The 14,671-nt window shown below is 47.1% G+C and overlaps 2 protein-coding genes across 2 annotated transcripts; both read left to right on the forward strand.

Annotated features, from left to right (window-relative positions):
* Nucleotides 1–608: 608 nt before the first annotated feature.
* Nucleotides 609–4,731, forward strand: LOC127342262 (shaggy-related protein kinase alpha). Its single transcript, XM_051368198.2, has 13 exons — nt 609–764; nt 1,567–1,751; nt 1,854–1,946; nt 2,195–2,254; nt 2,458–2,730; nt 2,915–2,989; nt 3,078–3,134; nt 3,209–3,349; nt 3,455–3,505; nt 3,597–3,692; nt 3,777–3,860; nt 3,988–4,090; nt 4,194–4,731. Exons 2-13 carry the CDS (start codon nt 1,641–1,643, stop codon nt 4,274–4,276), a joined length of 1,227 nt encoding a protein of 408 aa, XP_051224158.1. The 5' UTR covers nt 609–764; nt 1,567–1,640; the 3' UTR covers nt 4,277–4,731.
* Nucleotides 4,732–5,186: 455 nt separating this feature from the next.
* On the forward strand, nt 5,187–7,652 carry LOC127342263 (zinc finger CCCH domain-containing protein 3). Its single transcript, XM_051368200.2, has 5 exons — nt 5,187–5,420; nt 5,546–5,628; nt 5,798–5,879; nt 6,869–6,964; nt 7,281–7,652. The coding sequence occupies exons 1-5, from the start codon at nt 5,285–5,287 to the stop codon at nt 7,382–7,384; spliced, it is 501 nt and encodes a 166-aa protein (XP_051224160.1). The 5' UTR covers nt 5,187–5,284; the 3' UTR covers nt 7,385–7,652.
* Nucleotides 7,653–14,671: the final 7,019 nt, after the last annotated feature.

Below are 14,671 nucleotides of genomic sequence, written 5' to 3' on the forward strand. Positions count from 1 at the left end.
ACCAAAACCAAAAAAACCCGAGCCAGATCTATGTAACCGAGTAGGGGCAGCCCGATCTTTTCCAAGCAGAAATAAACCTACTAGTCGAATCTTTGGGTCCTCTGAATGAATGAATGATGCGGTGAAAAGAAATGCGTAGTACGCATCGAGTCGAGAGGGAAAACGAACCTGGACGCACACGCCACCCGTCACGCGTCGCGGTCCCGTCCGCCCGCTGCCTTGCGGGGCCATGCGGGGCCGGGTCCACGTGGCAGCGAGCGTAGATGGTAAAGCGGGTGAGCAGTAGCGGCGGGTGACCCCCACCCCGACCCCGATGCAGTCCAGGGGTGCGGGCCCGGCGGATTTGACCGGTCAAAAGGCGTGCCCAGCCAAACAAACCCCAATAATACTAGTAGATCCGTCCAGCCCGATCCTCCACACGCCACGCGGACCAGCCCACTCACACGGACAGCCGGGGCCGAGGTTTGTCGAGGCCCACATGTCGGCGGGTGATGGTGCGTGGGGAAGGGGGCAGCTCGTTTTTTGTGGTGGTGGTGCTGGGTTGCTTTGACTGGCCTGCCTCGGCAGCAGGCAGGCAGGCAGGCACAAATCATTTCATTTCATTTCGGTCTAGTACTAGTACCACTGCGTTGCGTTGCGTCCCGACAACCAAAAGGGAGCAGCTAGAGGAGGAGGAGGAGGAGGAGAGGAGAGGAAAGGGGGAAGAAGAGCGAGAGGGAACTCTGCCGGGATCTCTGTCCGTGGTGGTGGAGGATCAGGAGGAGGTACGCATCTGCCCCCCTTCTCCGATTTGGGTTTCCTTCTTCTCTTACCTTCTTCTTCCTCCGCGTCTTCCTTTTTTTTTTTTTTTTTTTATACCAAGACGCGGCCTTCTCCGTCCGTGCTTTGGTCCGCGCAGCGCCTGCCATCTTCCTACTTGCGATGTCGATGGCGACGGCAACTCTCACCATCTCTGGGGGATCTGCGCTATTCCTGGCGACAAACGAGATCGTTTTTCGCGGCCCCTGCAGGATTTCTTTCAGCCCGGCCTTCTCCCCGATTTGATTTGCCAGCCTTCTCCGAGGCGTTCGACGGATGTTCTTGACCAGGCTCGTCTGTCTTAGGAGAGATTCGGCGGCACCTGCTCTGGATTTGCCTCGGTGTTTACTCCGCCAGGAGCATTCATAGGGTACACTACTAGTAAAATAGTACGTATTTCTAGTTTTTATTATTGCTGCCGCGTAGCAGTAGATCATTTACGCCGTCAAATCCTACCCAGCCCTGCTGCCCCCCCTTTTTGTTTGTTTGTTTATTAACAAGAGATGCTGGACTTGCCGTCTTCTCAATGCTACCACTTGCCGTCTCCCACTAGGATACATTTCTTACTTTTAGTCTGCTTAATGCCACCACTTGCCGTCTTCTTTCTAATAACTCTATAGTTTGGCAGTTCATCAGTTTCTAAACACGAAATCGTGCTTCCCGCAGCAACTTGTGGATGAGCACTTCTCTTGTGCGTTTTCTGCGTTACATACTGAATTTGGTTATTTACCCAATCCATTTGGTCCATGTTCTTCATTCAACTCGCAGGTACAAACCCAAAGATCCGCTGCTTCTGCGATTTCATGCGCAGCTGCCTCTGCATCTGCTAGCTTCCGCAAGAGATGGCTTCGGTAGGCGTAGCTCCGTCGGGGAACAAGAGCAGCAGCGGCACCAGCATGGGTGCTGACAAGCTACCTGATCAGATGAACGAGCTCAAGATAAGAGATGATAAGGTGGTCACATAAGCTTTCACTCCCATCCCATGGGTCTAGTACTACTCTACTGCAATCTGCTGTGATATAGCCCTAACATATTCGCCTGAATCACATGTGCAGGAAGTGGAAGCCACTATTATTAACGGCAAGGGAACAGAGACCGGTCACATAATTGTCACAACTACCGGTGGCAAAAATGGTCAACCAAAACAGGTGATTGCTGGATGCCACACTTGATTAGGATTTCCATCCTTTTGTTCTTGTGTGTTTGTCTGCGACTCTGCATATACCATTACAAGCCAACTACATGGTTCTGGCGTGCCAAATGTCCACAACCCCTGCATTGTTGCTAATCTCTTCCAATGCTAGCTATTTTTTTAAATTATTTTATTGTGCTTGATTGACAACCTGTGTGGCTGATTCTCATTATAATAATACCTTCTTCTTGGGTGTACCTGCAGACCGTGAGCTACATGGCTGAACGTATTGTTGGTCAAGGTTCATTTGGGATTGTCTTCCAGGTTAGTTGCAACAACTTCAGGCTGACTTGTGTTTTGTTAGGCAGCCAACTCCCTTCTTGCCCATTGTTTCTTTTTTCAGTCTTTAAGCCAACTGTACATAATTTGGGAATATTCTATATGACCATAATGTTTTTTTTTCCCTGTGACTACCTATATACTTGTGTGAATACTTGAAAAATGTGTCTAATACGACCTTTTTGCAGGCCAAATGTTTGGAGACAGGTGAAACTGTTGCTATAAAGAAGGTTCTTCAGGATAAGCGCTACAAGAACCGTGAGCTGCAGACCATGCGCCTTCTTGACCACCCAAATGTTGTAGCGCTCAAGCATTGCTTCTTTTCTACAACTGAGAAGGATGAACTGTATCTAAACTTGGTTCTGGAGTATGTGCCTGAGACTGTTCATCGTGTTGTCAAGCATTACAACAAGATGAACCAGCGGATGCCACTTATCTACGTGAAGCTGTATACATACCAGGTACTATTTCCTTATGCTCTGCCTGGATAGTTTTCCTTAATGCAATATGCTTAGGTGTCTGGTACTTTCTAGCATGTTCAGTTGCACAAAAACCGAGCTGCTTTAAAAAAACAGCCTTGGCTAGCTCCAAATGTAGTTGATTTTGTCTCTCATGAATTAATCCGTTATTTGTTGTTTTTGGCAGATATGTAGGGCACTGGCTTACATTCATGGCAGCATTGGAGTTTGCCACAGAGATATCAAGCCACAAAATCTTCTGGTATGCTGAAAAATTACTCATCTTCTAGCACGAAAAACCAATCACATGTCCTTGTATGTATATTGACTTTTCTGAACATTAACTACAGGTAAACCCACATACACACCAGCTTAAGCTGTGTGACTTTGGGAGTGCGAAAGTTCTGGTAAGAATAAGTTACGCAAGCAAACACATTTCTTATTTCAGCTCAATAGCTAATGTTATCTTTCTAATTTGTAGGTCAAGGGAGAACCAAACATATCATACATTTGTTCCCGATACTATAGGGCTCCAGAGCTTATATTTGGTGCTACTGAGTACACTACAGCCATTGACATTTGGTCTGCTGGGTGTGTTCTTGCTGAGCTTATGTTGGGGCAGGTAAGCAGCGTGCTTTTCTTTGTGCAGCTTGATGGCAGCCCTTCAAATCTCAGCATTATATACTTTTGAGTTTATCTTGGCTTACATGGTCATTCAATTGGACAGCCTTTATTTCCCGGTGAAAGTGGTGTGGACCAACTAGTGGAAATCATCAAGGTAGTTGCCACTTACAGTGCTTAGCAATTTATTATCCTTTTGATACTCTAGGCATGAATTCTTATCACCTTGAATTGACCATTTGTTGCAGGTCCTTGGTACCCCTACAAGGGAAGAGATTAAGTGCATGAACCCAAATTATACAGAGTTCAAATTCCCACAGATTAAGGCACACCCATGGCACAAGGTGCAAACCTATCTACTGCTATTTATTTACAGTTAGGAGTTGGTCCTTATCAGTATAATTACTAATTCATATGCAAATCTTTAGGTGTTCCATAAAAGGATGCCACCCGAAGCTGTTGATCTTGTCTCTCGTCTCCTCCAATACTCACCTAACCTAAGATGCACAGCTGTAAGTATATTATAACGACGCACATTGCATGGTCGAAGAACACAGCATACTACTTTGATGCATTGTTCGTGCAATAATATTGTGAACTAAACCATTTTACTAAGATCTTTATTGACTTATTATCCAGGTGGAGGCACTTGTTCACCCCTTCTTTGATGAGCTTCGGGACGCTAATACACGCCTTCCAAATGGCCGATTTCTGCCTCCTCTTTTTAACTTCAAGCCCAACGGTAAGTTCAGTGAGAGGGTAAATCTTGCTCTGCTTGCACACTTGTTAGCTATGGGATTAGATCAGTACCTTTATCTTACTCCCTTTTACATTTTCCTCTTCAGAACTGAAAGGAATCCCAGTCGATATTGTGGCAAAATTGATCCCAGAGCATGCAAGAAAGCAGTGCTCCCATGCAGGATTGTGAGAGCTTGCTCCATGACTAGTCGGAATTCCATTGACAAGTGCGCATTTCCCCTGGGCAGCGAGCGTGATGAACTGATGGTTGTTGAAGATGTGATGTTCTGTTCTTGTATGATCACTCCACCGTTGACTTGTGTAGCTGAGTAGTATGCTGCGATGCAAACTTGACAATGTAATCCCGTTCACCCTCTCTCTCCCTACTAACCCTCGCCTGAGAATTAAGATTGCCACCATAGCTGATCTGTAATATGTTCTAGAGCAGTATGAATGTATTTATGGTAGTTGATCCATATGTGGACCCTCTTTGATTTTCCTAGTTCCTTTTTTCTTGATCGTCAGACTCTGCTACCTGGATCTTCTTCTATTTAGATTGTTATAAGTTACCTGTTGCTACAATAGTACTGTGTACTTGTTTGTCATGTGAGTCGTTCTTTGCAATGTGAGACGATTTGCTTTTCACATGTGTCTGTTATGCTGAACAGCGAAGAGTTCATATCTGGTGTATGGATTTGTAAAATATGCAACTCATTTCTTTCAGGCACATACTGTACGGTTTGCTTTTCACATGTGTCTGCTATGCTGAACAACGAATTGTTGATATGTACTGTACAATATCAATGTTTTTGTCGAAATAGCAGGTTTGTAGATTTCTGTATGATCTAATACCACAAATAAGTTTGAAATAGCAACGGCAGTTTTATCATTGAACAAAGAACGAACTCTGCCCAACTGCACGATCTATATCCAAATGGTTTCAGAATTTTGTAGGAGCATCATAACCTACATAACCTGATTGCATGAGGAGGTTTTAGTGAGAGTTTTGGATCAACGATTTATAGCAAAGAAAGATCGAGAGATAGCTCTAGCCTCTCGCAAGTTTTTTTGTGAAATTCCTGGTTGTAAACGTGCCTGAAGTTGCGCCCGAGGAAGGGTATATCTCTAGGCAGCCTCTAGAGCAGCAGGAGAGCGGAGAAGCATCCGAGCAGCGGAGAAAGGAGGAGCGACGAAGGAGATGCCGCTGGGCAAGTACTACTGCGACTACTGCGACAAGCAGTTCCAGGACACCGCCGCCGCCCGCAGGCGCCACCTCCAGGGCTCCCAGCACCACCGCGCCCGCGCCCTCTGGTACGACACCGTCCGCCGCCAAGGTTACGCGCCCTCCTCCTCCTCCTCCTCCTCCTCCTCCTCCTAATACATGTCCGTGCCTCTCACGCATTCCCTCGAACACCTTCGGCTCCTCTTGAACCTAAACCTAACCCATCTTCTACGGCAGAGTCGCAAGGCGGCGCATTCCCCCTCCTCCAGCACGAAGATCCGATCCTCGGCCAGAGCGTCTGCAATCACTTCCTCCGCACGGTACGTTCCCTTTACCCCTTGCGTTGAGTACTAATGAATTTTGCATAACATCTGGGCCAGCCGTACATTGCGCGCTGTTTCGCGGATTTTTCACTTTTGTGCAACATTTTGAAGCAATCGCCGTTCAATGCAGGCTTGTTCAGTTAGCTTCTTGATTATTATGTTGCAGGGAACATGCAAGTTTGGGGATGGATGCAGGTACTTCCATCCGAAGCCACATGCTGTTAGCCCTGCAGCATTAGCTCCATCTGGTGAGTTTTCTTTGCTTCCATGTGCTATTCTGCCACTAGGGGTTCCAGGTGAATGTATTACTCATACGACGTTTACAAGATGTATGGTGTAGGATGCAACTCATATCCTAGAATCTTGCTTCGCAAAGCTAAACATGACCTAATCGAGTCATTTTTGTGTTGTTTGGTGGATAATCGTCTAGACTTCAGGTTGAGTGCTACACTTCCTTAAGATTCATGCGTTACCTTTTTCTTCACGTGCTTTTACAATGGAAGAAACAGCTGCATGCCAATAAAACTGTTGAGGCGTACTTGTAGACTGTTATTCATTTACCCATGGAGTGTCACATCATAGGCAGTTTTCCCATGGAGTGTCCATGAGCTGCTTGCCCATAAACTTGCATCGCAGTTCTGAACTTCACTTAACTGAGTCAACTTTTGGTCGTCTGGTACGGTGGATAATTGTCTAGAATTTAGTTTGATTGGTACAGTTTCGTAAATTAGAGTCAGTAATTCTTTCTTTGCATACTTCTACCATGGAACAAATGGCTGTATGCACTAGGATGATGTGTTTTGTAAACTTCAATCAATTCTCCCTTGGGGTGTGTTTTGTAGACTTCTATTAATTGTTGGGGTGCATTTCGTAAGAATAAACTTGCTTCGCATTGCTAAACTTGACTTAATCAGTCAAATTAAGGTTTTTTTGGTATGTAATTGTGTACATTTCACTTTGATTGGCACAGTTTCGTAAAACTCAAGCATACTTCTTTATTAACATAACTCTACCACGGAACATTCAACTGTATGCCATAAAATTGTTGGGGTGTATTTGTGTAGGACTTCTGTTACCTCTCCCATGGAGTGTAAATGGGGTATTAAGTGAGTTATGCTCGAATTGTTACTTGCAATACGGGGCCACTTATTTTGACATGCTAAAGAAACTCTTAACTTTAGATTGAATTTACTACTTGGATTGGCCTCATGTTTTTTAATTTCCCTCAATTATTCAGGTCCCATTCCTGGAGCAATGGTGCAGCAGACTAATTTTCTTGGAACTCAACCCAATTTTGTTGGATACCAGGCAGTGGAAGGAAATTCTTTCTCAGGTGATTGTTTGTTGCATGAGACTTTTGCCAGGCATAATGCTCCAATTATTTGTTTGGAGACAATTGCAAGCAGGCCTCTGGATGAATAATAATGGCTAAACATTAACGACTTGAGTAATTTGGTTTATTAAACAATCTGTCGTCACCTTCCTCTACTCATGGAAACTACCCTTGAGAGCTTTTGCGGAAAATAATGAATTTTGATGCTTAGAAATGCGACTCTTGTCAGGGTAGCATAATAAATGTTTCATCATACTTGACCTCTTTCATGAGTTTCATGTCGATAATGCTACAATCACTTCTGTCACATTCACAGGGAACCTGCTAGGGAGGCACAATTCCTGGGGGAACTTACCTCCATCGCTGCAACCACCCCCTGATGGTGGCTATCCTTCGCTTCCTTTTGTCGATTGGGGTTGAATTGTTATCTCTCTGAAATGTGAACCATTGATGATGGTGTATATTTGACCGGCGAATATTAACGTGTGGAAGAAATGCTACTGGCAATGAGCGGTTGCTTCCTGTATACAAATAGAGTTTTATTGACAGTGAGATAGTTCTGATATGTTGAACATTTGTACTCCCCAGGCAAGAATTTGACCAACGTTTGTTTAGGCAAAAAATACTTTGTTTCAAGCAATGTAGACATGAAATACATTGGAAAGCAAGGCTGGCCATCTTCATTCGAGGCTGACAGACACTCCAGTTATTACTCTGAAAATTGCTTGGCTGATTGAACGAGATCAGATCGCCTGCATCCAAGCGAATTGGCGATTGGTCCGGGGCCACTGCAAGCAGGCAACCAGCCACCGTTCCTCCACATCATCATCGCCGAGCCTGCATCTCTGGTGCACGGCTGGTGGGCTCGGATACAACAGCTCGGGCTGATTCACTTCCTCCGGCACCTCCCTTGCGCCGGGAAGCCCCTCGTCGATGCCACCGATGATGGCTTGCAGCAGGAGCAGGAGGGAAGCCATCTGCTGATCGACACGGGCTGGTTAAGCTTGGGATGATACGTGGGTACAATGTTAAAGCAGCAGCTACATATAGTGAGGTGAGCACTCGACTCAACTGCTCCTTTTTCTTGCAGGTGAATTTGCATTTCTTGCAAGACATCTGTTTCGTGAGGAAGGATTTTACTCCCTCTTTTGTTCGATCACAGAAAGGTTATGTTCTGGGTTATGGTGGTTGCGCTGTTTTGTTAGGTTGTAGGTGAGCCCATTGGAGTGTGGTTTGGTAGTTATATTGTGGAAAACGCATTGCCAATTGCCCGATTCTTTTCACGGTTTCAAGTGTTTGTTCATCTAACGTTTTGGTTGCGCTTTTAGGTGAGCCGATATTTTTTCTGCATATAATATTTTTTTTGGGCGTGTTCATGTGTTGTCGTTACCAAATCGAATTATTCACCAGTTTCATTGGACTGGTTTACTTGTATTAGGTGAAAAAGGGTGCGTCTTAATCATGCTCTTCTGGTCGTACCAACTGTAGGTCTAAGACATCTCATTTTCCATGTGAGAACGATTACACAAAAAATGTCTGCAATGTTAATTTACATGAAGCTTAAATTGCTAAGGAAAATGTAAAAAGGAAACACGATACATGATCATATTCAGATAGAATATTTTCGCGAAAACGCAAAAGACTTGCGTTTCGATGCATTGATAGAAAGAAGGTTTATATGTACATGCCCCCCGTGGGGGGCCAACACTCCGCACTACAACTCAACCCAAGAAAAAGAGACCCTATTCTAGGGGAGAAGAAGGCGAACACCCCGGGCTCCTGCGTCCGCCCATTGCCGCGCTTCAGTCCTGATGTCGTCGAATAAGGATGGCACCGAGGGCTGTGCATTGTCGAAGATCACAGCGTTCCGATGCTTCCAGATCCACCACGCCGTGAGAATGATGATCGACGAGGTACCTTTGCGCAGCAGGCGAGGGGTAGTACGCACTGCCTGCGACCACCACTCCGCAAAGTCGCCCTCCGAAGGAGGTCCCGAGGTGGATCGAATCCACGAGAGGACCTCGAACCAGATCGTCTTGGAAAAAGAGCACCCTGTGAGAAGGTGCGTCATGGTCTCCTCAGCCTGGTCGCAGAGTGGGCATCTAGGCGCATGCGGAAGGCCCCGACGCGCCAGCCTCTCACTCGTCCAACACCTGTCCAGACAGGCCAGCCAAATGAAGAACTTCACCCTGGGAGGCGCCCAGGACTTCCAGTTTAGCTCCCACGATGCTGAGGTGATGGCTCCATGAAAGAGAGCCTCATAGCAGGAATGGGAGGTATACTGGCTATCAGCCGTCCATCGCCAAGTCATCCTATCATCATCCGCTGAAAGCTGGAACTCCCGAAGCCTGCCCCATAGCTGCACGTACTGCCACATTGCGAGGGCATTAGGCGCCCCTGCAATGTCGGGGATCCAAGCGCGATCGAGCAGCGCCTCACGTACCGTACGCACCTTCCTGCGTCGCTTAGGCACCAGCGCGTACACCTCTGGCGCCATCTCTTTGATGGATCTGCCATCCACCCAACGGTCCTCCCAGAAGAGGGCGGACTCTCCATTGCCCACCACCATGGCGGTGGAGGCAGCAAAGATGTCCAGCTCCGCCTTCGAGAACTGCATGTCCAACCCACGCCACGGTCTCATTGGATCCGTGCGCAATCTCCACAGCCAGCGCACCCTAAGGCTAGTGGCCATTCGTGCAAGGTCAGGGATCCCAAGTCCGCCTAGGGCAAGCGGCCTGCACACCCTAGCCCAGTTCACGTGGCAGTTGCCTCCGCTGGCGTCTGCCCTGCCCAACCATAGAAACCCTCGCAAGATCTTGTTGACCTGCTTGAGCGTCTTTTTGTTGAGGCCCAGCACCATCAGCTGGTGAAGCGGGATAGCCGCAAGCACCGAGCGAATCAGCGTCAAACGTCCATCACGCGTCATCATCGAGGCACGCCATGTTGGCAGCTTATCAGCGAGCCTCTCCAACAGGGGGTCGAAAGCCACGGCCGACAGCCGCCTGGTGGAAAGGGGGATGCCAAGGTATCTCACAGGAAAAGGCGCTAGCTGACATTCCATGAGTTCCGCAGCGCCCGCAGCCTCCTCATCAGTGCAGGCGATGGGGGACACCGAACACTTAGCAAAGTTGGTGCGAAGGCCAGAGGCTTCTCCGAAGAGCCCTAGGATGTCCCGAACCGCTCGCAACTCAGCCTCATCCGGGTGGCAGAAGATCACCACGTCATCCGCATAGAGTGAAACGGACGTCGCAAGCTCCCGCCGCGCCAGCCGTCGCAGAATGCCCAACTCAGAAGCCTTCGACAGCACCTTGTTGAGGAAGTTCATCACCAGCACGAACAGCGATGGCGACAGGGGGTCGCCCTGTCTCAGTCCCCGTCGATGCCAGATCGGGGGGCCTGGCTCGCCATTGAGCAACACCCGGGTGCTGGCCGTAGCCAGTAGAAGGGAGACGAGCTCCCGGAACCTCGGCCCGAACCCAACCTTCTGGAGGACCTCTAAGAGGAATCCCCAGGAAACTGAGTCGAAGGCCCGCGCGATATCCAGCTTAAGCATCACCCTCGGCTCCTTTTCCTTATGCAGGAATTTGGCCGTCTGCTGGACCAACATGAAGTTGTCATGGATGCACCGTTTGCGAATAAAGGCGCATTGGTTGCGATCCACCAGTGATTCCATCCGGGGAGCCAGCCTAGTGGCCAGAATCTTTGCCACCAGCTTGGCAAAGATGTGGATTAGACTGATCGGTCTGTAGTCAGCCAGCCCTGCAGCATCTGGGCGTTTGGGCAGCAGGACTATCAAGGCTTGGTTGAGGCCTTGAAACCCGCGCCCACACATCGTGTAAAGTTTGTCAAAGGCCGCCATAAAGTCGGCCTTGACCACACCCCAGCACCTCTGCAAGAACTCCGCCGTGAACCCATCAGGCCCAGGGGCCTTGCCCGGAGGCAGATGTCTGATGACATCCCAGACCTCGTCCTCAGTGAAAGCCACCTCCAGGTCGGAGAGATCCTCTGTGGGCGTGTCTAGGAAGTCCAGGTTCAGCGAGTGCGCCCGCCCCACCTCGGTGCCGAGCAGGCCCTCGAAGTGTGCAAAGGTAGCTTCAGCCATGGCCGCATGGTCCGAGGTAACCGCGCCATTCACCCTCAAGCTGTGAATCGCGTTCTTCTGGCGCCTATAGGCCGTATGCTGGTGGAAGAAGGCTGTGTTGGCATCCCCCTCCCGAAGCCATGCAATCTTCGCCCTCTGGCGAGCCATCGTCCTTTCCAGGGAAGCCAGCCCCAGATAAGCTTGCTTGAGGTGCGCACGGAGTCGACGCTCATCAGGGGATAGCTGTCGGGATTCCATGGCTATGTCAAGCCTCAGCACAACCTCCCGCGCTATCATGAGCTGCAGTCTGACGCATCCAACCTTCTTATCGCTCCAGCTCATGAGCCTGCGTGCCGTGAGCTTTAGCTTAGCGGTGAGCCTCCTGAAGGGGTCTGTGTCACCCTGGACCACTCCCCAGGCGCCCTGAACCACCTCGCTGAACCCATCGAGCTTCAACCAGAATCGCTCGAACTGGAACCTCGTCCGTCTCCTTGACTGAGTGGTGCAGTCAGATAGAATAATAAAGAGCTTCTCCCTATTTTCACCATTTCAATTCTATTTTATATATTCACTTTTTCTAACCTTACTACCTTTCTACTTCGTAGACTGATGTCTACGTTCCCCCTCCTTTCCTGTAGACAGTGTTGGGCCTCCAAGAGCAGAGGTTTGTAGAACAGCAGCAAGTTTTCCCTTAAGTGGATCACCCAAGGTTTATCGAACTCAGGGAGGAAGAGGTCAAAGATATCCCTCTCATGCAACCCTGCAACCACAAAGCAAGAAGTCTCTTGTGTCCCCAACACACCTAATAGGTGCACTAGTTCGGCGAAGAGATAGTGAAATACAGGTGGTATAAATATATATGAGCAGTAGCAACGGTGCCAGAAAATAGCTTGCTGGCGTGTAGTTGATGGTGGTAGTATTGCAGCAGTAGTAACGCAAAGAAACAAGAAACAAGCAGTAGTAACTCAGCAGTATTTAGGAACAAGGCCTAGGGATTATACTTTCACTAGTGGACACTCTCAACATTGATCACATAACAGAATAGATAAATGCATACTCTACACTCTTGTTGGATGATGAACGCATTGCGTAGGATTACACGAACCCTCAATGCCGGAGTTAACAAGCTCCACAATTTGTTCATATTTAAGTAACCTTATAGTGTAAGATAGATCAACATAACCAGATAGATCACATCAATACCATCATAATGATAATTAACTCCACAATCTACAAGAGATCATGATCATAGCCTACGACAAGAACCACACGGTGCACACACTAGTCACCTTTACACACGTGCAGGAGGAATAGAACTACTTTAATAACATCACTAGAGTAGCACATAGATGAATTGTGATACAAAACTCATATGAATCTCAATCATGTAAAGCAGCTCATGAGATCATTGTATTGAAGTACATGGAGAGAGATTAACCACATAGCTACCGGTACAGCCCCGAGCCTCGATGGAGAACTACTCCCTCCTCATGGGAGTAGCAGCGGTGATGAAGATGGCGGTGGAGATGGCAGCGGTGTCGATGGAGAAGCCTTCCGGGGCACTTCCCCGTTCGGCAGCGTGCCGGAACAGAGACTCTGTCCCCGGATCTTGGCCTCGCGATGGCGGCGGCTCCGGGAAGGTTTCGTGGTTTTCGTCGAACGCATCGGGTTTTCGATCCAGGGGCTTTATATAGGCGAAGAGGCGGCGCGGGGAGGGCTTCTGGGGGCCCACACCATAGGGCGGCGCGGCCCCCTCTGGCCGCGCCGGGTGTGGTGTGGGGCCCCTGTGGCTCCCTCCGGCGGCTCTCGGGTGTTCTGGATGGTTCCGGGAAAAATAGGAACCTGGGCGTTGATTTCGTCCGATTCCGAGAATATTTCGTTACTAGGATTTCTGAAACCAAAAACAGCGAGAAAACAGAACCGGCACTTCGGCATCTTGTTAATAGGTTAGTTCCGAGAAAATGCACGAATATGACATAAAGTGTGCATAAAACATGTAGATAACATCAATAATGTGGCATGGAACATAAGAAATTATCGATACGTCGGAGACGTATCAGCATCCCCAAGCTTAGTTCTGCTCGTCCCGAGCGGGTAAAACGATAACACGTATAATTTACGGAGTGACATGCCATCATAAACTTGATCATACTATTTGTAAAGCATATGTAGTGAATGCAGCGATCAAAACAATGGTAATGACATGAGTAAACAACTGAATCATAAAGCAAAGACTTTTCATGAATAGCACTTCAAGACAAGCATCAATAAGTCTTGCATAAGAGTTAACTCATAAAGCAATAATTCAAAGTAAAGGCATTGAAGCAACACAAAAGAAGATTAAGTTTCAGCGGTTGCTTTCAACTTGTAACATGTATATCTCATGGATATTGTCAACATAGAGTAACATAATAAGTGCAATAAGCAAGTATGTAGGAATCAATGCACAGTTCACACAAGTGTTTGCTTCTTGAGGTGGAGAGAAATAGGTGAACTGACTCAACATTGAAAAGTAGAAGAATGGTCCTCCATAGAGGAAAAGCATCGATTGCTATATTTGTGCTAGAGCTTTGATTTTGAAAACATGAAACAATTTTGTCAACGGTAGTAATAAAGCATATGCATCATGTAAATTATATCTTATAAGTTGCAAGCCTCATGCATAGTGTACTAATAGTGCCCGCACCTTGTCCTAATTAGCTTGGACTACCGGATCATCACAATGCACTGTTTTTACCAAGTGTCACAAAGGGGTACCTCTATGCCACTTTGTACAAAGGTCTAAGGAGAAAGCTCGCATTGGATTTCTCGCTATTGATTATTCTTCAACTTAGACATCCATACCGGGACAACATAGACAACAGATAATGGACTCCTCTTTTATGCATAAGCATGTAACAACAATTAATAATTTTCTCATTTGAGATTGAGGATATATGTCCAAAACTGAAACTTCCACCATGGATCATGGCTTTAGTTAGCGGCCCAATGTTCTTCTCTAACATATGCATGCTTAACCATAAGGTGGTAGATCGCTCTTACTTCAGACAAGACGAACATGCATAGCAACTCACATGATATTCAACAAAGAGTAGTTGATGGCGTCCCCAGTAAACATGGTTATCGCACAACAAGCAACTTAATAAGAGATAAAGTGCATAATTACATATTCAATACCACAATAGTTTTTAAGCTATTTGTCCCATGAGCTATATATTGCAAAGGTGAATGATGGAATTTTAAAGGTAGCACTCAAGCAATATACTTTGGAATGGCGGAAAATACCATGTAGTAGGTAGGTATGGTGGACACAAATGGCATAGTGGTTGGCTCAAGGATTTTGGATGCATGAGAAGTATTCCCTCTCGATACAAGGTTTAGGCTAGCAAGGCTATTTGAAACAAACACAAGGATGAACCGGTGCAGCAAAACTCACATAAAAGACATATTGTAAACATTATAAGACTCTACACCGTCTTCCTTGTTGTTCAAACTCAATACTAGAAATTATCTAGACCTTAGAGAAACCAAATATGCAAACCAAATTTTAGCATGCTCTATGTATTTCTTCATTAATGGGTGCAAAGCATATGATGCAAGAGCTTAATCATGAGCACAACAATTGC

The sequence above is a fragment of the Lolium perenne genome, chromosome 3 (assembly GCF_019359855.2).
Source record: "Lolium perenne isolate Kyuss_39 chromosome 3, Kyuss_2.0, whole genome shotgun sequence".
In the NCBI taxonomy this organism is placed as follows: Eukaryota; Viridiplantae; Streptophyta; class Magnoliopsida; order Poales; family Poaceae; genus Lolium; species Lolium perenne.

What these genes read in the sequence shown, in the direction of transcription:
- LOC127342262 (XM_051368198.2), top strand. Translation starts at nt 1,641, where the DNA reads ATGGCTTCGGTAGGCGTAGCTCCGTCGGGGAACAAGAGCAGCAGCGGC. An exon ending in CTGAGCTTATGTTGGGGCAG is followed by an intron (nt 3,350 to 3,454) that starts GTAAGCAGCGTG and finishes TCAATTGGACAG; the next exon opens with CCTTTATTTCCCGGTGAAAG. An exon ending in AACTAGTGGAAATCATCAAG is followed by an intron (nt 3,506 to 3,596) that starts GTAGTTGCCACT and finishes CATTTGTTGCAG; the next exon opens with GTCCTTGGTACCCCTACAAG.
- LOC127342263 (XM_051368200.2), top strand. Translation starts at nt 5,285, where the DNA reads ATGCCGCTGGGCAAGTACTACTGCGACTACTGCGACAAGCAGTTCCAG. An exon ending in CGACACCGTCCGCCGCCAAG is followed by an intron (nt 5,421 to 5,545) that starts GTTACGCGCCCT and finishes CTTCTACGGCAG; the next exon opens with AGTCGCAAGGCGGCGCATTC. An exon ending in GGAAGGAAATTCTTTCTCAG is followed by an intron (nt 6,965 to 7,280) that starts GTGATTGTTTGT and finishes TCACATTCACAG; the next exon opens with GGAACCTGCTAGGGAGGCAC.